The 22,083-nt window shown below is 39.0% G+C and overlaps 3 protein-coding genes across 3 annotated transcripts; all 3 read left to right on the top strand.

Moving 5' to 3' along the window:
• Positions 1-3,101, top strand: LOC109468199 (heat shock 70 kDa protein 12A-like). The gene is made up of 4 exons (XM_019766455.1): positions 1-291; positions 549-776; positions 1,624-1,771; positions 2,029-3,101. The coding sequence occupies exons 1-4, from the start codon at positions 1-3 to the stop codon at positions 3,099-3,101; spliced, it is 1,740 nt and encodes a 579-aa protein (XP_019622014.1).
• Positions 3,102-6,671: 3,570 nt separating this feature from the next.
• LOC109468198 (heat shock 70 kDa protein 12A-like) lies at positions 6,672-9,231 on the top strand. Its single transcript, XM_019766454.1, has 4 exons — positions 6,672-6,977; positions 7,125-7,349; positions 7,677-7,851; positions 8,174-9,231. The coding sequence occupies exons 1-4, from the start codon at positions 6,672-6,674 to the stop codon at positions 9,229-9,231; spliced, it is 1,764 nt and encodes a 587-aa protein (XP_019622013.1).
• Positions 9,232-11,694: 2,463 nt separating this feature from the next.
• LOC109468209 (heat shock 70 kDa protein 12A-like) lies at positions 11,695-15,938 on the top strand. Its single transcript, XM_019766464.1, has 4 exons — positions 11,695-12,012; positions 12,244-12,465; positions 12,785-12,956; positions 14,723-15,938. Exons 1-4 carry the CDS (start codon positions 11,695-11,697, stop codon positions 15,769-15,771), a joined length of 1,761 nt encoding a protein of 586 aa, XP_019622023.1. The 3' UTR covers positions 15,772-15,938.
• Positions 15,939-22,083: the final 6,145 nt, after the last annotated feature.

The following is a 22,083-nucleotide window of genomic DNA, read 5'->3' as shown; positions in this document are numbered from 1 at the left end:
ATGGAGAGGCGAAAATGTCTCCTTGTAGCCGCCATTGATTTTGGGACCACGTTCAGTGGCTATGCCTTTTCGTTCACCTCTAGCAAGGATAATATCATCATGAATAAAAACTGGGGTAGTGAATCGGGGTTTCTAGCCCACAAAACTGAAACCTCGGTGCTCCTCAATCCTAAAGGAGAGTTTAAGGCGTTTGGGTCCGAAGCTTCCAGTATGTATGCTGATCTTGAGCAGAGTGACGCTACGAGGCACTTCTACTTCCATCGTTTTAAGATGGAACTATATACAGAGAAGGTAAGAAGCTTCATCCAGGTGGCAACGAAATTAAAGTATGGTGTTATCACAGTTTTATTTTATTAACTTCGCACTTTACCTCAGAAACAAAGTAATAATTTTTATAAGTGAAACCTTTTTTTTTCATTTCTTATGCACGGATGACTTTATGTTTGAATCCCATACCCACTGAACCAATCCACTAAACTACGCATGTGTTGGTGAGTGAAGTTTAAGACGATGATTAAGTGTGTATCATTTTTCATTATGTTTCTCAGAAGTTGACAAAGGACACAACAATCAAAGATGCAAATGGAAAACGGCTACCAGCCATCGACATTTTCGCCCACGCCATGAGGTACTTGAAGGACCACATGCTGAGGGCCATCAAGCTGACAGTTTCGTCAGAGAACGAGTTAGAGGATGACGACATCTGCTGGGTCCTGACTGTTCCCGCCATCTGGGACGACAGTGCGAAACAGTTTATGAGGCAGGCCGCGTACAAGGTTAGCTCCAACACATTGTTGACACATTTATACGTGTTTTTTCTGTAGTGAAATTCAGGTTCTGTTACATGCGCAGACAAAACAGGTGTAATATCAGATCATGTATATCAGTCTGAACGGTCTGCAACGCAGAAATCACTCTCCAGTCTTTGATATAAGGGAAAACAAAACTCCAGTGTCTGCTGACATCTTAGTGCTCTAAATTTTGTGATACAAGAGGAATATATATTACATAAATTCCTCTTTCATACCTACGCGTGTGTAGCGAGAGCCTTTTTCCATTCTCTGTTAACGTTAGAATTTAAAAAAAAACATATCCAGTTGCTTGAGTAACTGCTTTTTGGCGTACATAACTAATGGTACACATTTTTAACACTATGAGTGTCTACCTGTCATTTTTCTGTGATGCTAACAGTTTTCATGTTTGAGACATTCACTTTTCTGAACATATCGAATAAGATAATGGTAACATAAGTCACGCAATATCGTAACGTCACATTATCATTATGATGATAAGTGATATATCAGCAGTGTGCACTTAGAATATTTATCGAACTCTACAAAGAAATGCTTCTCTCTATATCTTAGTTATATCTCGAAAGAAATGAAAGAAAGAAAACAAAAATTGATTCACTACTGACGTCCAACAACAGTTTTATTGCATTCCCCTGTTAATATCATTCTTTTATTTACTTATTTATTTATTAAGATCCACAAAAAAGACCCATGAGGTGTCTTAACAGGATCAAACTAAGTATCCTATCATCAAATCATCCTATAAATATCCTATACAGGGCCGTCCCTCAAGTTTCGTATTTTCAAATTATCAAAATTCGTATCTTTCCAGGCTGGAATAGCCAGTGAAGATAATGATGGGCAACTACTGATCGCACTGGAGCCAGAGGCAGCGGGGATATTCTGTTGTCACGACGCAACGGACAACCAGCTCGTAGAAGTGGAAAAGGGAGACCGGTACATGATCGTAGACTGTGGTGGTAAGTAATTGCAAAGTTATTTGAATTGGTCTTACATTTTCTCGCTATCAAAGTAGTAGAAAGAAATGTTAATCAAACACATGCACAAACACACGTCAACGCACACACACTTACACACACACACACACACACACACACACACAACACACACACACACACACACACACACACACACACGTGGAAAGTCCAAAAACTGTGCTTGATATTACATACTGTGATGCTGTCTAATTACGCATATACATGTATTTCCATTACAGGTGGAACTGTGGACATTGCTGTACACGAAGTCAGCGAAAACAACAAAGCCAAGGAGGTGTCTACTGCATCGGGAGGAAACTGGGGCGGCACGAAGGTGGACGAGCAGTTTCTCAAACTACTGGACGCTATCTTTGGTGCAGACCTAATGGCCCGGTACAAAGTAGCGCACCCAAATGAGCATCTCAATCTCCTTAACGAATTCGAAACCAAAAAGAGGTCCACTAGTCCCCATACATCTGATGATGCTGGGGTAGTGGCTGTCCACTTAGGGTACAACTTTTTCCAGTTTTACCCCAAACATACGGGGGGTCGCACCGTGCAGCAGGCTATAAAGCAATATGGTTCACCACAGGTCGCCTTCTCAAATGGGTTGATTCGAATGAGCCACTCACTGATGAAATCGTTTTTCAAACCAGCTATTGATTCAATATTGAGTCATCTCGATACGTTGGTGAAAAAGAAAGGCATTATGCCTCTCAAGTACATATTCATGGCTGGTGGCTTCTCCGAATCACCCATACTGCAGCATGCAGTCAAAGAGAAATTCGAGAGTGTATGCAGTGTGCTTGTTCCCGACGGATGTGGTCTGTCCATAATCAAAGGTGCAGTAATGTTTGGCCACAACCCTACTTCAATAGCAGCCAGGAGATCAAAGTATACCTACGGAACGTCTGTCTGTAGGCCATTTGTCAGAGGCTACCACCCACTTAGGCTAGCGGAACGAATTGACGGAGAATTGAAGTGTACTCGTGTGTTTTCAAAGTTCGTTGAGGCAGGTCAGTTAGTGGAAGTGGGAGAAGTGTCAGAGCATATCTTTTCTCCAGCCAGACGGCTCCAACGAACCATGGGCATTGAAATCTTCGTAACTAATGAAAAAGAGGTGGAGTATTGTGATGAAGAGGGTGTCACCAAATGCGGGTATGTCGTCGTAGGTTTACCGCCCCCTCTATCTGGCATTACCCGTGATGTCAAGGCTACAATCACCTTCTCTGAAACTGAAATAAAGGTTGATGCCTTTGCCTTGGGAAGCGGTGAGAGGGCGTCTACGAAAGTGGACTTTCTGCAGGATTAAATTCAACATCTTCTTGGCCTTTCTTAATTGACACTGAACACACTGAAATGCAACGTTGTCAATGTCAGAGCTGTAGTGCGACAGCTTAGTTAAACATTGATTAAGACGGCTTGACATACAAGTAACCCTTACTGTTACACTGACTTGATTAGCTAGCTTTCCGTAAAATATCATTTGGATCCGAATTACTGGCCGTACCCACTCCTGATCTAGAAATAAAAAGAAAGCAAACAAACGCTAGATTTCAAGGAAGATATAACACCCTTAACGTTTGCGAAATGGATCGGATAGTGTCTTCTGACATTAATTGAAATATAGATTTCAAAATATGTCATGAAAACGGCTGTGGAAGGAAATGGATTAGTGACAAGAACATCATGCCCCCGCCATGACTAGAGCAGTTTCCTTACAGAAACACGCTGACGAGTATACCTCTTACCGAAAAATTCGCTTGGCCCACCCAAAGGGATTAGTTTAGCCCACCGTAGGTCCATCCAATCCGTAGTATCCTCGAATGTATTTCAACGGGGCTATGAAAGTAAGCATCTTAAAGCATAATTTCCCATCTTGTGTACATTTAATTCAGTCGCCATTTTTTTACAAGCCATTTCAACTATGCGTCATGTATCACTCTATTATCGTATTGACAGTACGCTTGACGAATTTTAAAGATAGAGAACTTTAACGTCTTATGCGATGTTTTGTCTTTCGAATCATAAATTTACACCTTGCGTCATATTCCAATTATGATGACAATGACTTTTATTGCATATTATAAAATCACCTGTTACCGAAACCTAGCCCAATTTCAGCGATTTTCTAAAAGGCAATTTTTGGGGTCACCTGTAGCGACTGACATTCAGTAAATAATCTGGGAAGATTTTAGACCTTCTTTCTCTTAAAAAAATCAGGCAAAATGTTGACTAAAGCTATGTTACCAGTACGAAAGTCTCAAAATGCTCTTCCGTATGCCACACGATTTTTACAAAGTCAACAAAGCCCAAAGTTATTTCAGCAACAGTCGTGTTTGTGGCAAGGTTGCTTCGACGAGCCTCGGTAGAGCTTCCTGTTAACTCACTAATTTGGCCCCTTAGTTAAACTTGCGCTATGCTTTCTGACATGTATATAGTATGCAGCAACAACGCCAGCTTGACCGCTGCTTATTGTTAACGTTATCTTTCCAAATAATGAAATGGTGCTTCTTATAATTTTGCTACATTAACCTACATTGAAAAATTGTTTACAAAATCAAATATGTTAACAAAAGACTCTTCTTCCATGAAGAAGTAAAGAATTTGTTCTGATCTTGTTAGGCCCACTTAGTTGATTTTACGGATGAAATTATCCTCAGTACACCAAACAGCGAACATATTAGAATAGACGTGACTATTTTATTAGTACTATTAAGAGAATTGTCTGGTACCTTATCCGCGTACAAAATGTGGTGCAATCTCATAGGGGATTTACCTAGTATATTTTTCTATATATTTGTGTTATTCAAATCCATCGCCCGGGCCAGTCTAATGTCACAGGGTGAATTTTCAGGCCAAAAATACGATTTGGTTTTAAAATTTGCGGGTCAACAAATTAAATACGGCCGAAGATGGTCGACTGTACTATAAATGTTTTTGCCTTTTTCGGAAAAATGAACGTGTAATATGAAAAGAATTACTGTTTGCTTTCAATAAACAGAATAATACAAAATAATAAATGCCCAAGTCACATTGTAGAAGCAAAAATGAAGAGGCATCCAGGCCAGTCAAATCTAAATGACTCACTATGTATCTAGCACATAGCACAGTTTTGTTGTAAAACACAAGAGATATTTGTGTCATACATACTGTGCTTTTCAGGAGAAACTCTAGAAATACCACCAAACCCCAATTACTTTGTAACCAAATCATATATACTGGTTTGGTCAGGTTGTTTTCGGGTAGGGAAGGGAATTTCTGATGTTCCGAAAATGAAATTTTAGTTACTTTGCATTAAGCTATTAGTTACAAATGGCAATTTGCCCGTATCTGTTTTCGTAAGTACACGGCACTGTTACGTGTAATAAAGCCACTATCCGTTTGCTAGGAGGAAAGTAAAGCTACAATTGAGATCGAGTCTGGTTGTACGAGTACGTGAACAAATACAGTTATTCCAAATTCCGAACATCACCGAACCATGTCAAAACTACGAATTAGTGACCATAATTTAACACATAGACATACACATACAACAGACATAACCGAACTCCTGTAGAAAATAGTCTCTGTAAGGTTTGTAACTCTGTAACGTAGAAGATGAAATACATTTTGTACTTGAGTGTAAATTGTATGACGCCGAACGTGATATATTTAGAAATATCCACGTAAACAAAACTGTGTATAAGAGGAACAAAGAAAGAGATATTTAGTCATCTCTTCTCTACCAGTAATGACCACAAAATAGAAAAAGCTATGTGAATTTATCTCCAATTTCTTTAAAAAGACAGACGTCTTCAAGACCTACGTTAGATAGAATGTTCTTCCCAGCAGTTTCCAAGACTCTTACGTTATTCTGTTATCCTTGTATCCTATGTATCATGTTACTCATACCCTAATGTGTGCATTCAGCCTCATGGGCAAGAACATGCAATGAAGATTTATCTATTCAATGCCAGTTGTTTCGTTAGCCGTTATTTGTAAAATATACTTAGTCTGTTCACTTTGCGCCACAGATCCGCCGTCACAAAGCTAAGAACCAACTGCTACACATTGTGAATTCGATATCCTTTGCTTAGATGATAGTAAAAGAAACATTGCTTTTTTTGTTATGCATAAAGTAAATGTCCAACAGATAAACGAATATTAGACAAATATTATATTCCTGTGTTTTAATAATCCAACTTTAACTGAACGTTCCATTCATACTATTTCCAGAATTCGAAATGACAAGTCTTTAGTATATTCTGTCATTCCATTCTATTTTGTATGATATATGCTAAGTTGTATGTGTTTGTAAAGCATGTTTCTGTTGCTGTGACCTATGTACATGTGCAAAAATGTACAATAAAGGTATTCATCAAAATCCGTGACAATTTCCGATTGCTTACTGCAAATAGAAACTGTATCTATGATAACTACACAATAAAAATGACTGAACATTTACAAATGATATCTTTTTATCGCATGGTGTTTGAGAATCATTGCAGAACACTTCACCAACCTCGACCTCTTAGATGAAAGATTCAACAATTGAAAGTTATAGAAAGCAAAACGTGTATAGATACATTTCCGTACAACTAGTTTTGCTCAGTTCGAACTAGAAAGGGGGATATATTCGGATTGAAAGACTGAAGTTAAAGTCCAATAAAAGGATAGCATGTAAAGGTTTTGCTCAAGGAAAATGTCAGTTCTGTGTGATTTCAATGATTTCTATGATTTTATTGATATAACGAACTTTGTAAACAGTTATAAACTGTTCCAGCGGCTTTTGTTTTATTGTGTCATTTCATTTGAAGTTTAGGCGCATGCGCATCGTTCTTAGGGTGAAAGGCTGACGACAAGCAAAAACCGTCGGCTGCAAAGCCTTTCACATTCCACCATGGCCTCCCCAATGAACAAGACATATCTTATGGTTGCTGCCATTGACTTTGGCACAACTTATAGCGGATATGCTTTTTCCTTAATGTCCTCACCAGAGGATATCATCATGAATAAAAACTGGGGCGAAAATGTGGGCTTTCAGTCATACAAAACACCAACGTCGGTACTTCTGTCTCCAGAGAAAAAATTCGTTGCTTTTGGCTTCGACGCAATTACAAAGTACACGACCTTACTTGAGGAAAATGAGGACAAGGACTACTACTTTTTTGATCGTTTCAAGATGCGGCTGCATTCTTCATATCAGGTATCATTTGTTTTAATTCAAATGCAACTGCAGTTACAACCTTTATGTGCATTTTCTTTTTGCGCTACTTAAGCGTTTAAACTTCAACATTTTGTTGAGTAAAACGTACTAGCATGCAGAAATAAAAGCATCAATACTCATTTCCAGGACCTGGACAGAAGTGTCTACCTGACAGCACTTAACGGGAAAACGTTGCCAGCCATGTCCGTGTTCTCACATGCCCTGTGCTACCTTAAACAACACATGATGGATGAGATAGGTAAAGTCTCCAGCACAATGCATATCGGAGACAGAGACATCCGCTGGGTCATCACTGTTCCCGCCATCTGGAACGATGCAGCCAAACAGTTCATGAGGGAGGCTGCCTACAATGTATGTTATTAACCCGTGTACTAAATACGGAAGTTACCACCTACCGTCTTAAAAGTAGCACATGCTGAGTATGTAATATTATGGTTGAAATGCTGATTTAACATGTTCGACTTTCTTTTGACGCTTGTCAGTACATTTGATCTAACCACCTTCCGTGTATCACGTTCTATTAAAAGACGCAGGAAAGAATGGTATTATTTTCTGTGCTGGTCCCATCCTATGCTAAACCAGTTATCCAACTCAAAGCATTATCTGCCGACTTTGTAAGCACAGATATAGAAGCACCGAGCAAAAATGACTGAAACGAAATCTTCTTTCTCTCAACAGGCAAACATAGTGTCCAAAACAAACCCGCAACAACTAGTCATTGCGCTGGAACCTGAGAGTGCTTCCCTGTTCTGCCGGGAGCTGCCTGTGAACCAGTTTGTGGGACAGAGTGGAGACGGCAGCGACAAGCTAAACATGCCGCCCGGCACGCGTTACATGGTCGTCGACTGTGGAGGTAGGTGTTTTGTCTATCAGAAACCAAAAATGTCACTGTAGTGGTATGAAACTGACAAAATGTGCATTTTACTAGCCCTATGTGCCGTACGAAACTTTAAGCCGTATAATTCGACAGAAAGAGACGCTTGAATCATACAAGAGAGTTGAGCCTATTGTAACTACCAGTATGATAACTCATGACATAGAACATAACATCTATTTTAAATATTTGATACATAATATGTGTAGCTGTGATATGTCCACAGGAGAACAGTTATAATACGCATGGATTTGAGTTGTCCTCGTCGTCTGTTTCTTACAGTCTCTCGACTTTTTTTCAGGTGGAACTGTTGACATCACCACACATGAGGTCCGACCGGACAACAAAGTTAAAGAGGTCTATGCCGCAACAGGGGGTGCATGGGGAGGGACCCAGGTTGACGAGCAATTCGTTGCTTTGATAGAATTGGTATTTGGTAAAACGTTTATTGACGACTACCGATCGTCTCATCCGTCCGAGTGGCAACAGTGGATGGAATCTTTTGAGACGAAAAAACGTTCCAATACGTCAGTATCTGGGTCTGTCAATTTCCCTATTCACTATCACTTCAATGAATTCCACAGACGTATGAAGGGTGGGGATGTGAAGGAGTCGATTGATAAATGTAACGTAGACGGGGTGCGTTTCTCCAATGGGTTTCTTTGTCTAGGAGATGAAAAGATGCGAGAGCTGTTCAAAGAAGTGGTAGACAATATCATGAATCATTTGGAAAAGCTGTTGCATGACGAAAACCTGTCAAATGTGGCATATTTTTTCCTTGTGGGTGGCTTCAGTGAGTCTCCCTTGCTCCAACAAGCCTTCAAAAAAAGGTTTTCTAGCCGTGTCCGTGTTTTGGTCCCGAATGATGCCAGTTTGGCCGTGGTGAAAGGGGCCGTTAAGTTTGGCCACACTCCCTACGTGATCAGCGAGCGAATTAGTCCCAGATCATACGGCATCGAATGTGCGTCTCCGTACAACCGTAAGCTACACAAAGGGGGTAAGAAGGTAGACAAAGTTTGTATGAATGCTTTTCACAAGTTTGTGGAAGCTGGCCAACCTGTTGTTGTGGGGACTGGCATGAAACATGTCTTCTATCCTCTGCGTCCCGACCAAACAAAAGCCGATATCATCGTGTACGGCTCATTTGACAACGACGCGCATGTCACTTCCGCTCCAGGTGTACAGAAACTGGGGATCACCGAGCTAGACATGCCCGACACCACCGGAGGCACAGACAGACCAATAGAAGTAACCTTCTTTTTCGGCGACACAGAAATTGAAGTTAAAGCTGTAGATCTAACTACACAGTCGAAAGCAAACGTGGGGATACATTTCCTGAACGACGACATACGGTGCTAATAGACGCGGTACAATCATTTATGAGAAATAACGTAGCCTAAAAGGAAGCTTGTATAGATTTATTTAAAAAGTTTAAAAAAAACTAACTGTGTGTGCCCAGGGTCTACACACAATGTAGTAGCCCCCACTGTGGCTCTTCCAGCAGCTTTAATAGTGAATTGACCCCCATAACCACATAAACTAATAAACATCCTACAAGGTCCAGTCACCAAAAACAATGGCAGGGACAGATTAGCATAATAACTGGCGATCATATTCAAACATTTTGCCTTACTGGTTGAAAGTAACCTGACCAAACTATGCAGAATGGTACAGACGATTGTAACTAAGTTACATAATGGAGAAAGTACTATCCACAGCTTCCAGTCTCTGAGAAATCAACTTTGTGTTCAAATTTCAAGTTTATAAACAGCCGTATCAAAAGTATCTAATTGTAGACACATTATCTATATTTGTAACTTGAAAAGTCCTCACGGCTCAATTTGTATTGACAGTAAGTGTTAGAAACATGTCTTCTAATTGTTGTGTCCATTTGGTAGTCTAAAGCTAAGAAAACAGTATACGTGTAGAGTGGAGCTCTGCTAGAACCATACAAGTAACTGCAATCCAATGTCTGACAAAGGCTCTGACACCCCCAAACAGGGCTTGACCAGCCACTGTTGTCCTTACATTCTGGATTAGCTGAGACTAATTTCTTACAACAGTACCTCAATTCCTCATCTGTTGTTTGTTCATTTTAGAATGTCCTGGAGAGAAACTTGTCTTGTTCACTGTCATACTGTACATGTGTAGCAAGGTCCCTACCCATGTTACCACCACGGTAGCCAGAGGTAGACTGAGTTTATGTTAGCCGATTTTATTGGGTGATTTTGTAGTAAAAGCTTGTTCTATATAAGTACGTCTTTTGAACAAACTCTCAGGTATGGATGATGTGAAAGGGGAACATTTTAATGCCTTGATTGTTAACGAGCCACAAACGACAGGCTTTCTGTTACGTAAGGCGCACATGTTTCCTTCCAAATTTCTATCACGGCTTCCAATCAACATTGTTGTCTTACAGTATCATAATATATGCAATATTTCCTGGCCTGTTTGCGCGCCTTCATCAGGGCAGGCTGAAGATAGGAATATATTACAGCTAAAGGAAAAGGATATTTACCGATTCGTCAGTAGCCGATAGCGTAGATACCACATGTGGATAACGGGTTTGGACAAAATTCATCGGAATACAAATGCAACCATATATTTTACATTTAGACAATAACAAAATGTACATTACATCTACCATTAAACATGTTACCTTGTAATGAACAGGTCTAGCTGCTTAAAATCTTAAGGTAGGAAACTACAGTTTTAATAAGTATGAGACAAAATTTGTAAGGAGTATATCAACAGGCAGTCTTTTACTTTAACTCATGAATAGTGGGAACTTTGAAATTATCAAGGGAATAAGCAAATGGATGAGAGAAAAAAAAACTTGATACGAGTATGAGAAACTTTAGAGATCAAGGAACAACGACTAAGCCAAGGATTAGCGACCACCCGGCCCACTGCAGATTAAATGCTGGTAGATACACGCAAACTGTATAGTTTGTGATACGAGCAGCCTAGACAAGGAAGTCAACTTGCATCCTGGAATTTCCACTGTACAATGAGGTAATAATCTAGTTAATACCATAGAGTCAGACCAGGATGACATGTTAATAACTACGATGTATGATAGAAAAACTCGTAAATTCGTTTACAAATGTCGGAAGACGAGAGAAGAAGAATGTAACCCATATGTATAAATAAAACATTGCATAGTTTCATCATTGTTGTGGTATCGTGTTATATAATTTTTGTTTTTATATATCGTTATAAATTCCGCAGTAAACTTAATGCGTTAATATTAAGTTGTTTTTTTTTCTGAATAAGAATGAAATGCCCCACAGTTGGCATTTATAGAAAATCTTGTCAAAAACAATATGATTAAAAGTTTAAAAATCAATTCTTGCTGACTGACCTTTTTTATCTAGTCTAATAATAACAGGCACAGTAAAGTGGCTTGCACCTAAACCAGCATCGTCTAGATTACATGTAAATGTGCCATGGAACCTGTCATATTTTGTCGGTGACTGATTAGCGAAAATCACCTGAGACTACTTACTTCTTATTTGCCATGTTGGCCGTGAACTAATTTTATTCTTGACTAGACTACTATTTGTTTTGGACACCCACCTCAGCATTGAATAATGGTCTAATACTCCTGTGTGACTTGTTGTTTTACTCGTGTAGGCCAAACATATTTGCAGAATACAACCAGCTGCGAATTTGTTTTTTTCAAATATCTTAATCAGGGTTACGATCAAGCCCATAATCATAGGTCTACCAAATTAGCGCATGCGCCTGACGGTTTAAGTAAAATTATAATGCGCTCTCAACTCTTCAGCACCTGATGTAACAAGCAACCCGTCTTGTCTGATGGCTGACAAATCAAATTTGCTAAACGTTCTGCTAGTTGCTGCGATAGACTTTGGGACAACATTTAGTGGGTATGCCTTCTCATGTCTGAACGATGAAAAAAAAGATGTACCGATTTATCTCAACAAAAATTGGGGCCAGAACCTTGGCTTTCAGTCATATAAAGCCCCCACTAGTGTTCTCCTCGGCCCTAACAGGGAATTCGTCGCATTCGGATTTGAGGCGGTGGAAAGGTACGCCGTCCTGACGGAAAATGAAAAGGACAAGTCCCACTACTTTTTCGAGAACTTCAAGATGAAACTACATGCTAGCCACGGGGTAAGATGCCTTCTATATATATATATAATTTAAAGCAAAGTACGTATAGCTAAACGTTGATATAACATTCTGAACGCCTACGAGTAGTAAAATACAATCACAAATTACAACTGCAAGGCAGAAAAATAATAGAGATAGTTGAAGATATACCTCTAGTACCTCTAATATTGAGTTTGTGTTGAGGGGCAGTTATTATCTATTCTATATTTATTGCGATTACCATACCTACAGGAAATTAAAAAGGACATCCCCCTCACGGCTACAAATGGGATGACGTTGCCTGCATTGGAAGTCTTCGCCCATGCTCTGAAATTCCTCAGCAATCACCTGCGAAACGCGGTAAAGGTATCTTCTGGCCTCGTCACCAAGGCAGAAAACATCAGATGGGTCATCACTGTCCCCGCTATATGGAACGATGCTGCCAAACACTTCATGAGGGAAGCAGCATATAAGGTATGTCTGTATTGATATACATAACAGCTTTACTACAAAGAACTTACATCTCTCTACCGTTTTTGCTCTCTTTTACAGCAATCGTCATATAAGAGGGCGCCACAGCTCTGAATGTTCATTCAAATGTGATATGGATGTGGTTTGAAAACATGTATTTCATTTAATGCTGGCCATTAATAAACAGTGTTTATGGCTTTTGTTGCAATGTGAGAACACTTTGAAAGCTTTATATGGTGTGATCTTTTTCACGGAGTAAACAATCCTCCACTTTACAAATGAGAAAATGAAACAACCGCTTTGTATTTTGTTTGTATCTCAGGCGGGCATTGTTTCCAGGAACTATAAAAATCACCTACTCGTTGCGTTGGAGCCTGAAGCGGCCTCTCTGTTCTGCCGACAACTGCCCGTTTCCCACTTCAGAGGAAACACGTCGTGCCCAACATCACTCCAGATGGACCCACAAGACCGTTACATGGTCGTCGACTGTGGAGGTAATAAATTCTTCGAAAAATAGAGTTCGAAATACCCACTCGCGAAATCTCACCACGCAAGTCATGGTTTTTGTGGAAGACGCCAGGTTGCCCGGCGCGCAAGTTATCTTTTTTTTAAAATCCTGTATTACCACCTTGTATATTCCAATGTTCTTTGCATAGTTCTATCTATATATCGGCTATTCCAAGATCAGGGTGTACCAGGGTGTTGCACTTCGGCCAATTTTTCAAGTTTAAAAAATGCCCACTTTCATTACAGAAACTTGTACTACAAGTGATACCATGCATTATGTTTTTTTTTAATATTTTATAGCGAAGAGCGGTTTTAAAGTTGCGCTCCTTGCATTACTTTACAATGGCACTATACGGACACTACAGGACCCTGCAGTTCATTTGGCATATAACTCAAAACTCGCGATCGTTCTCGTAACCGCCAATGACTTGTTACCAGTGTGAAATGAAGTTACAAAACTAAAATGACAATTACACCATTGTTATAGAACATGTTATTACACATATTTTTCTTATCTGGTATGCAATCTCTACAGACACAACAACATCGTAATTTATGACTGTCATTTTGTTTATTTACAACCATTATCAAAGTGGCTTCTGTCATTAGGCCACCATCTTTTAATGTTTCAGAATATTGAGTTTGCATGTACCTATGGTATTTATATTCCAAATATTGGGCCATCTTTTACTTTTGTACGGACACTACACGTCTCCCCGGACAGAACAAGCATGCGACTCAAAGCCATTTGGTATTTCAACCCAAAAATATGAGCAAAATAAAGACACATGCTAGTATTCTGTGTCACATATAGATATACCATACTATGCAAAATAGCCAGTCCTATCACAATTTTGGGGGTACAAGGAGATATTTTGCCATAAAGTGTAAAAAAATGCATTTTTGATAAGGTGTAATACATATTGTTACGGCACTATAGGAAAGACCATTTTTGAAATTATAATCTAGTTTTCAGAAAAAAACATATTAAAATGAGACAGTCTTGATAACATACTGCCCAGGTTTTTGTCAGAACTTACCATATAGCTTATTTTAGAAGTGCAACAGTATAACGTAAATTTTATGGCAATTTTGGGCATAGAGTTGGTCCTATCATGATGTTTAGAACATCTATCTAGACCAAAAAGCTTTAGGATTATCCGGAAAATATACGTGTATTTTGATAGTATTGTTTTTTTTTTTATTCAGTAGAGTAAAATGAATATTTAGTGAGAATGATATAATGATATGAGAGTGCAGGGTGTCATTGGTGCACCCTGATCTTGGAATAGCCGAATACACAGGTGAACTTGAGTACGTATTTTTTAATAAACAAATCATGGGCAATTTCATTTTACACATAATAGCTAACGATTGATGTTCATTAAAGCATTGTAACTGTGGTAACCTGAAATATCAATTGGCAACCTAACTTTCGGATTAGCTTGCCCACTGGTCGACCCAGCAAAATTGAACATTTTGAGCCCTGAAAAGTATGCACTAAATAACTTGATAATTACATAGATTGTCATTTTGGATGTAGATTGATACCAAATATCTAGTTATGCAGAAAGGAGTGTCGTTGTCTGTATGACAATAGTAATTAGCTCGCTGTTTTTTTTTAAATATTGACCTCTAAAGTTATGTATCTATTTCTTTATTGGTTAGATAAGAATATGAGTAAATCTTACTACCGAGTAAATGTACCAGGCTATATTGACGGAATTTTTGTTACCTTCTTGCCACAATACAGGGGGCACCGTGGACGTGACAGTGCACGAAATACGGGATGACGGGTCTGTGAGAGAACTACATCGTCCAACAGGCGGTCCGTGGGGTGGCACTAATGTAGACTCGAATTTTAACGATCTTTTAGACCGCATATTTGGCCAAGAATTCATAAAACACTACAGGAATAAGTATCCACAAGAAAACGTCCAACTCATGGCAGAGTTTGAAATGAGGAAAAGGTCGGCTACTGATGCAAATGTCCACCTCAATTACGGCTTTGTTTCTTTTCTTAAGAACACGTCACCCCAAAACATTGCTGACATAGTATCAAGTGCCAACGTAGAAGGAGTTAGGTTTTCGAGTGGTGTACTCCGAATGTCTAAAGAAGTCGTGCAGAGTTTGTTTCAACCTGTCCTGGCACAAATAGTGTCCCACATTCAATCACTTCTGGCCAATCCTAAGTTGAGCAACATCAAAACCATTTTTCTGGTGGGTGGTTTTAGTGATTCACCATTGTTGGTAAAGGCTATCACGGATGCGGTTTCAAGTAGTGAAGTTCGAGTCTTAGTCCCTGAAGAGGCAAGTCTAGCTGTTATCAAGGGGGCAGTTTTGTTCGGACGAAATCCGGACGCCATTCAGGAAAGGGTAAGTCCTCGCACCTACGGGGTCAGGTCCACGACAGAGTTCAAAGAGGGGGTCCATCCACTAGAGAAAAAAGTCGTTGCTCACGGGCTTACACTCTGCACAGATATCTTCAACAAATTGTTAGAGGTAGATGACGTTGTCGTCTTGAATGAGTCGAAAAGCATGGAATTCAGAGCAATGAGAGACAATCAAGAGGGTGCCACTGTCTATCTGTTTTGCACGAGTGAAAAGAACCCAAGTTTCACCACAGATGATGGAATGGACATCTGTGGTCGAGTTCACGTTGATATGCCAGATACATGTGGCGGGAAGGAACGCGCTATCGAGATTAAGTTTACTTTTGGTAAAACAGAGATAGACGTCCAAGCCGAAGATCTCACTTCTCATTCCAGAGCGTTCACCACGATAGATTTTCTACACTCCTGAGCGAGCACTTTGACCAAACCTGGCAGATTGAACTGAACCTGTGATTGAATGTAGAATCAACTTACATAACGTTTACACCAAAGTATAATGGCACACTGTTGTCGAATTCGTCTAATTTGTTTCGTCAGCGAAGTGGCCATTGACAGATCAAGATTTTTATCCTGTATAGGCTTCCAAAAGTAAGCTTAAGAAGTCGATTGCTCGGGTAAACGTTATTGTGAACTTAGTGGATTACTTACAGAAAGTTTGCAAAGTTAAAGTTACGTACCGTCTAAACGAAATTGAGGTGGACTATTTGTAGAAATATAACGCCGAGAGCGAGAGAATGTCTCTCATATATTGTTTTGACGGTTACGTAGAAGCCATGAGTGTGCACAGAATAAACATTTGTTCACAAGGCAGTTGCAGCATAATCATTAAAAGTTTCCAAATATGCCCCTATTTGGTTACAATTACACCTTCCATAGTAACTTGTGTAACTGACTATCTATAGCAGGATATTCTCCACCCCATTTTTTTGCGCTGCATTTATCGTGTAGGTTAATGATTGGCTAATAAAGGTATGTACAAAAACGATTTGTAGGAACATCGATATCTAAACAAGGCTTATAATAGCTACACAATAGAGTATACGAGAGTGTACATTTTTAGAAGAATTTTGTACTAAGATTGTAGTGAGAATAACGTTTGCTATTAACACTACTTTTTTCGTTGTCTCTCCCTTACCTCTTAGTTTGATCCTAAGTTGTACACATGGGAAGAAACCGTGCACCTTAAAAGAGTGTTGTGGGAGGCCTACCTGGTGTAACGAGGGCTCAGGACCTACCCCATTCTCAGTCAAACTGTGATTAATCCGACATAATATCCAAGTTTCTGCAGATCATAAATTACATGGGTGCTACTAGTCCGACTACGTGGGTTATGTAAACCGGTCCTTAACACAAGTGTTTGTGAATGGGCTAGTTCAAAGCAATGCTGTGGTTACTTTAGGTATTCAAATAATAGCACAAGTAACTGGTGAGAAATCGGTTTATCTACCTACCAATTTATCTACGTACAAGTACAAGTTGGACGGAAATTTGAAATTAAAGTATTCTGGCTGACCCGATTTCTGACCATTCCAACAAGAATTGTTTTCTGTGTACAATGTATGTCAATACATTTTAGTAATACACAAATTGACGTCAAAAGTAACAAAAGGGTATGGTTTTATATCCTTTTCACTAGTACAAAATCATCAATATAAAAATATGTTATAGTTGAATACTGACAACCTGAGTATTTATTTGTGGCGTTAAAATAATAAAAAAAATGTGTGCGCATGTAGAGAATACTCAAGTGTTTGTGTAAGTAAGTATCTATGATTAGTGACCTTTCTCCAACTTGTGTACGGACGAAATAGTAAAAACAAATATAGATCTCGATTGATTATTGTGATAATTAGAGAACGGGCAGTTAAGCCATACAATTCTACAAACAATACTTGTATCTAGCGTTGACGATCCGTAGTAACGTAAAGTCAACTTTAATAAGGGAAAAATCTTTTTTTCTAGATATTTGTGTCTCATGCTGTCAGTAATGATTCGCTACGCTAAATCAAAATTTCGTCATTATAGCATTAATTGCAAAAAAAATTTCGTGGGTAAATTATATCAGCACGTCGGTAGAACGTAATGCGCTTGTCTGATTTTTCACGGTTTTAGTTGGATCAGAATTTTGTCTGTTGCAGACGATATCTTTTCAAACACAATATATGGAATATACAGTTGGGATGTTAGTCTTACATACGCGAATACAACCCTATATGAGACGTTTTGCCGAAGTGTTATGCACAATACATTACGGGTTTTGCGCAGGTGCAGTACGTTCTGCCTACGGGCTAATTATATCAGATCTTTGCTTGATGACGTAAGCAACTTTTAAGCTTTAAAAAGCTTTGCGACAAAATTAAGGTCCCGTTCACATGAATACGCTGTAACCGCTTTTGATCCACTTTCCATCTAAGGCGGATTCAAGTGGTCCGAACGCTCCAAATCGCATTGAAAGCGCTTCGATCGCAAACCACCTCGGGAGGTCTTTTTAGCTTATCGCTAAGCTTAACCTTACTCTGGACGGCATCTTACAATGTGGCAAAATTATCATAGCACTGCCATATACGGACAAGGGGAAGGTACGAGTAATATGACTATAAAATTAAACATGTGCACACTGCACAGTAAGTTTTCCATCACGAACCTATTTAACCGTAGAAAAATCTTGACTTCTAATTTATGTGTTTTGTCGATTCAAATCAGCTAATTGACTATACGGGGCTGTATGGCGCAAAGGTAAAAGACAATTTCCCCTGGCAATTTTTTTATGATACATAACGTTAACTTGCTACAGTATGCAGCAATTTATCATATTACTATATTTTTACATGGATATGATTGCCTAGACATTCTGTTAAAAAGTGATTTCCACTCCCAATTTAGTCGGAGCATATCTCCATAGTAAATTTGTCTTGTTTTGGATAGTTGACACGTTGCGCGGCATTTTTCTCTCATTCACGTAATCTCTAAAAACTTGCTGCCGCTGTATTTCCCATCCTTTGGTGTCACTTTATACTCTTTAGACTCAAAGCCGTATCTAAAAGGGAGTTCGATGCTGTTTACTTTGTTAATTGCACCAACCTCTTTTCAAATATTCAAATCTATCTTGAAAGCATTCTTGAGACTGCAGTGAAAGATAAGAACAGCGAGGCTGACAGAAGGCTGATAAGAAAAGCGGCAAAATGAATCAACAACATCTGACCATATGAATTGGACTTTGCGTTTCGACACTTGTTCAAAGTGACAGTGCATTTTCTTAGGACTTTGGCACGATGCAGGGACCAGGCGACATGCCCTGATCGCAACAACTATCAATAAATGCGTTAGGCAAATACTAAAGGTCCATTTTTTGTGGAGGAAAAACACTTTTGAAGGACAGACCATTGTGCTAATTTACATAATTATATATGTATATTTGTCCTTAGGGTCGAACAAGACCACGAAAAAGTATTATCAAGACAATGTCGATAATTATGAACATAGGATTTCTGCTGAGTTGAGAAAACGTTGTTCTAGTGGTCCAGAGAACCACCTCTGGAAGGTGTCCATTTTATTAAAAAGTAATCCCTGCCACCCAACTCCCTAAAGATGAGATATATAGGTCTATATTGGTATATAGTTTTTTTTTTAAATTTATTATGTGGTACGAGTATATAGCTGTAAATTAAGCTATTTTTAGTTGCTTAAAAAATCAGCAGGTTTGCTATAAACAGGATGAGTACCCAAAAAGCCCTTGTTTTGTGTCATTGTTGCTTGAGTTATAACGATAGATACTTGTAGCGGGAAAATAGTCAGCAGACAACATAGACAACAATGGTTTGTATGTTTTTGTTGTAGGAATTTTAGATGGCCCGAAATATACAGTTCTTATTTTTTATGTTGGGCATGGGTATTGCTAATGCCTCAAACTGAAATGTAGTTCAAACAATTGTACTGTTGGCTTGAAATATCTTCCCCCATTATTGTGTCTGCAGACATATTTGTTACAAACTAGAATTAATCAAACAGATCGAAAGAATGTTGAGGAAAAAGTAAAAGCGGGGAAGGGCATTCCTACACCAGTGGTAAATCTAAGAGAAAGGTTCTCATATAATGGAACCTTATTCGCTTTATCACCAAGGTACACTATAGCTACTAGTATATATATATCAGACGAGATGTACTCTTACGTCTACTGCCTTGAACAGTTTTTTTATATCTTTATGTCGTTCGTCTTTAAAGGCAGTATGAATGGCAGAAGTGATTGTTCTGGTTCTGTAGATTCTTTTTTTCTGAATCCACAAAAGTAATTGTCTTGGCAACTTGGAGGGGCACAAGTCAGTTACTGGATTGTACATTGTTCAATTTCTTACTATCTAATATCAAACTAACTTTTCCAGAAAGTTTGATTGTTTCTGTAGCAGTAAAAATGTAATTTCTTAAAGAAAATAACAGTTGTCTGAAGTGTGCTCTTGAGTCAGCCTTTAGACTAATTACTAGTATGTACACGTATGACAGTGGTATCACTGATTCGAGAGATCTATTAGACAAAGGACAAGTTTAGAAGAAACCCAACATAAATATCGACATCAGTAATAATCTCAGAATCTATTCTAATGTGACGCTTTTGCCTCTGACTTTGGAATAATCATGATTATTCTGATGTGATAAAAAGTCTGATCTTCACCACACTAAGGCCATGGAAACAGTTGGTCCGGCAGTCTAAATATACCTAACGAATAACATGTGTTTTTTTCTCATGAAGGCCAAGCTATATTTGATGCACCCTAACTTCAAAGCATTCTTGACACGGCAGTGAAAGATAAGGAAAGCGAGTGATTGCACAATTTAGACAGGAAGCTGATAAGACAAGCAGCATAATGCGACAACAACAGCGACTATGAGAAGTGGTCTTTGAAAAGTTTTCCTTCCATTTCCTTAGATGATAGAATTCCACACATCTTATTGTGTGTGTAAGCAGTGCGCGTGTCACAGAACTGTCCTCTGCATGTGTTGAATCTCTACACGAAAGAAATATGACTCACTGCGAACGAATCGCGAAAACAAGCCTTGTTAACAATGCCTTTATGATTGACATTTGTTCAGAGTGACATCTCTAGTACACAATGGTGTGACACTGCCACGATACGGGGGGCCAAGTGACATAGCATAATCGTAGCATCTACCAAGATATGCACTAGGCAAATATGGGACCCCATTACTGTGGATCAAAACACTTTTGAAGGACAATCCATTATACTAAATTAGAATTTTTGACCTAAGGGTGAAAAAAACACCATGAGAAATGTAAACCTTAGATAGGAGGTACCATGCGTCCTTGGCACTGCACTAAAGAAAGCTGTTAATTTTTTGCGATGATGATTATGATGGTCGTCGATGCAGAAAAATAAGAAGGCAATGTTAGCCCTGTATAAGGAAAATGTGATTAATACATTAGAGTTTTTTAGTACGTTTGTATGTTTATATAATACAATGGAACAATATAATGTTATAATTAGAATTTTATCACTTCTTGTAATTGGTATGATGAGACAGAAACGTTAGGCCACCCTATACCCCCCCCTTTTTACAATAAATGAAATGAAAAAAAGAGGTTCTAAATGAAGCTATGTAGGCCTTGCCCCATTCACACTTATTCCGGATCAGGACTCAAGCAGAAACAGGCGGAACGAAGAAGTATCGAAATCGAGCCACATTCGGGAAACCCTAGTTATAGCCCTATCGCACTAAAGGCGGGGTGAGCCGGGATGCTGTCTGAATTAAACTTTTCCTGTCTATTCTTCAAACTTCGGGCGTATTCCAAATACTCGAGCCCATTTTGGTCGTCCCTTGAATGCGTTTAAAATGTTTCGAACTTTGTAGGAATGCTGAAGGAATATTCAGAACGCAACCACGCTGCTGTTAGAATACACTTGGAATGCCCTTCGATATTTCTCTGTGCTGTGGGAATATCTAGAATGCACTTCAAATACTCATGAACAAAAGAATTTTCATTTAAATGGCATTCTGCCCTGTGCTGGGGGTATTGATCAGAAAGAAAGCCTTCAGCCTCTTTAAACATGGATCACGGGCGCCCCCTACCCACGACGGGCTTCGAAAGGACGTGTTACGACTGTGCTGTATCCAATGGCCAAGGGACAGGCATGCAAATAATCATGTTTTGGGCTTTAAAAATGTTTATTTTCATTCCGAAGAATCTTATTTCAGATCAATAGTGAAAAAATTCAGGGAACAATAATTCTAAGCAACCTAGGATATGTTCTAAAAGATTTTGCATTAGATTGTATATAGGGAATTAATGTTTAAAATATTTCTCAGCATAATGGTGATCCTTTAATACATTTGTACATATAGATGGGACCAGGATAGACCGGCACGGTATGCCTACAACAACAAGATTGTATTTGACAGCTGTATCTGTATAGCCGGTATAACCGCCTTTCGGCGTAACACAACAGCTGAGTACATGAGTAGTACTATACTACTTCAAATGAAAGGCCGTCAGCTGTTATATTATCACTCATCTATCCATGCACGGTTACTGTAATTCTTGCTCTCAAATAACGGACCGCCGTTCTGTTTTCCTGCAACTCTGCACGTTTCCGGTAGGGGGCGTTCTTCTACGGCAATGACTGTTCCATTCTCTGTTGGAGGGGGTTCTCCTTTTTCCGTAGATTGTGATAAAGAATGAAATGTCCCGGAACTCAATTATTGTACACTA

This window comes from Branchiostoma belcheri, unplaced genomic scaffold (genome assembly GCF_001625305.1).
Source record: "Branchiostoma belcheri isolate BF01 breed outbred unplaced genomic scaffold, Haploidv18h27 scaffold195, whole genome shotgun sequence".
Classification (NCBI taxonomy): domain Eukaryota; kingdom Metazoa; phylum Chordata; class Leptocardii; order Amphioxiformes; family Branchiostomatidae; genus Branchiostoma; species Branchiostoma belcheri.
The sequence above is the reverse complement of the archived record's forward strand: the minus strand, read 5'-3'. Positions and strand labels throughout refer to the sequence as shown.

What these genes read in the sequence shown, in the direction of transcription:
- LOC109468209 (XM_019766464.1), top strand. Translation starts at nt 11,695, where the DNA reads ATGGCTGACAAATCAAATTTGCTAAACGTTCTGCTAGTTGCTGCGATA. An exon ending in AACTACATGCTAGCCACGGG is followed by an intron (nt 12,013 to 12,243) that starts GTAAGATGCCTT and finishes CCATACCTACAG; the next exon opens with GAAATTAAAAAGGACATCCC. An exon ending in TGAGGGAAGCAGCATATAAG is followed by an intron (nt 12,466 to 12,784) that starts GTATGTCTGTAT and finishes TTTGTATCTCAG; the next exon opens with GCGGGCATTGTTTCCAGGAA.
- LOC109468198 (XM_019766454.1), top strand. Translation starts at nt 6,672, where the DNA reads ATGGCCTCCCCAATGAACAAGACATATCTTATGGTTGCTGCCATTGAC. An exon ending in GGCTGCATTCTTCATATCAG is followed by an intron (nt 6,978 to 7,124) that starts GTATCATTTGTT and finishes ACTCATTTCCAG; the next exon opens with GACCTGGACAGAAGTGTCTA. An exon ending in CATGGTCGTCGACTGTGGAG is followed by an intron (nt 7,852 to 8,173) that starts GTAGGTGTTTTG and finishes ACTTTTTTTCAG; the next exon opens with GTGGAACTGTTGACATCACC.
- LOC109468199 (XM_019766455.1), top strand. Translation starts at nt 1, where the DNA reads ATGGAGAGGCGAAAATGTCTCCTTGTAGCCGCCATTGATTTTGGGACC. An exon ending in TGGAACTATATACAGAGAAG is followed by an intron (nt 292 to 548) that starts GTAAGAAGCTTC and finishes TATGTTTCTCAG; the next exon opens with AAGTTGACAAAGGACACAAC. An exon ending in CATGATCGTAGACTGTGGTG is followed by an intron (nt 1,772 to 2,028) that starts GTAAGTAATTGC and finishes TTTCCATTACAG; the next exon opens with GTGGAACTGTGGACATTGCT.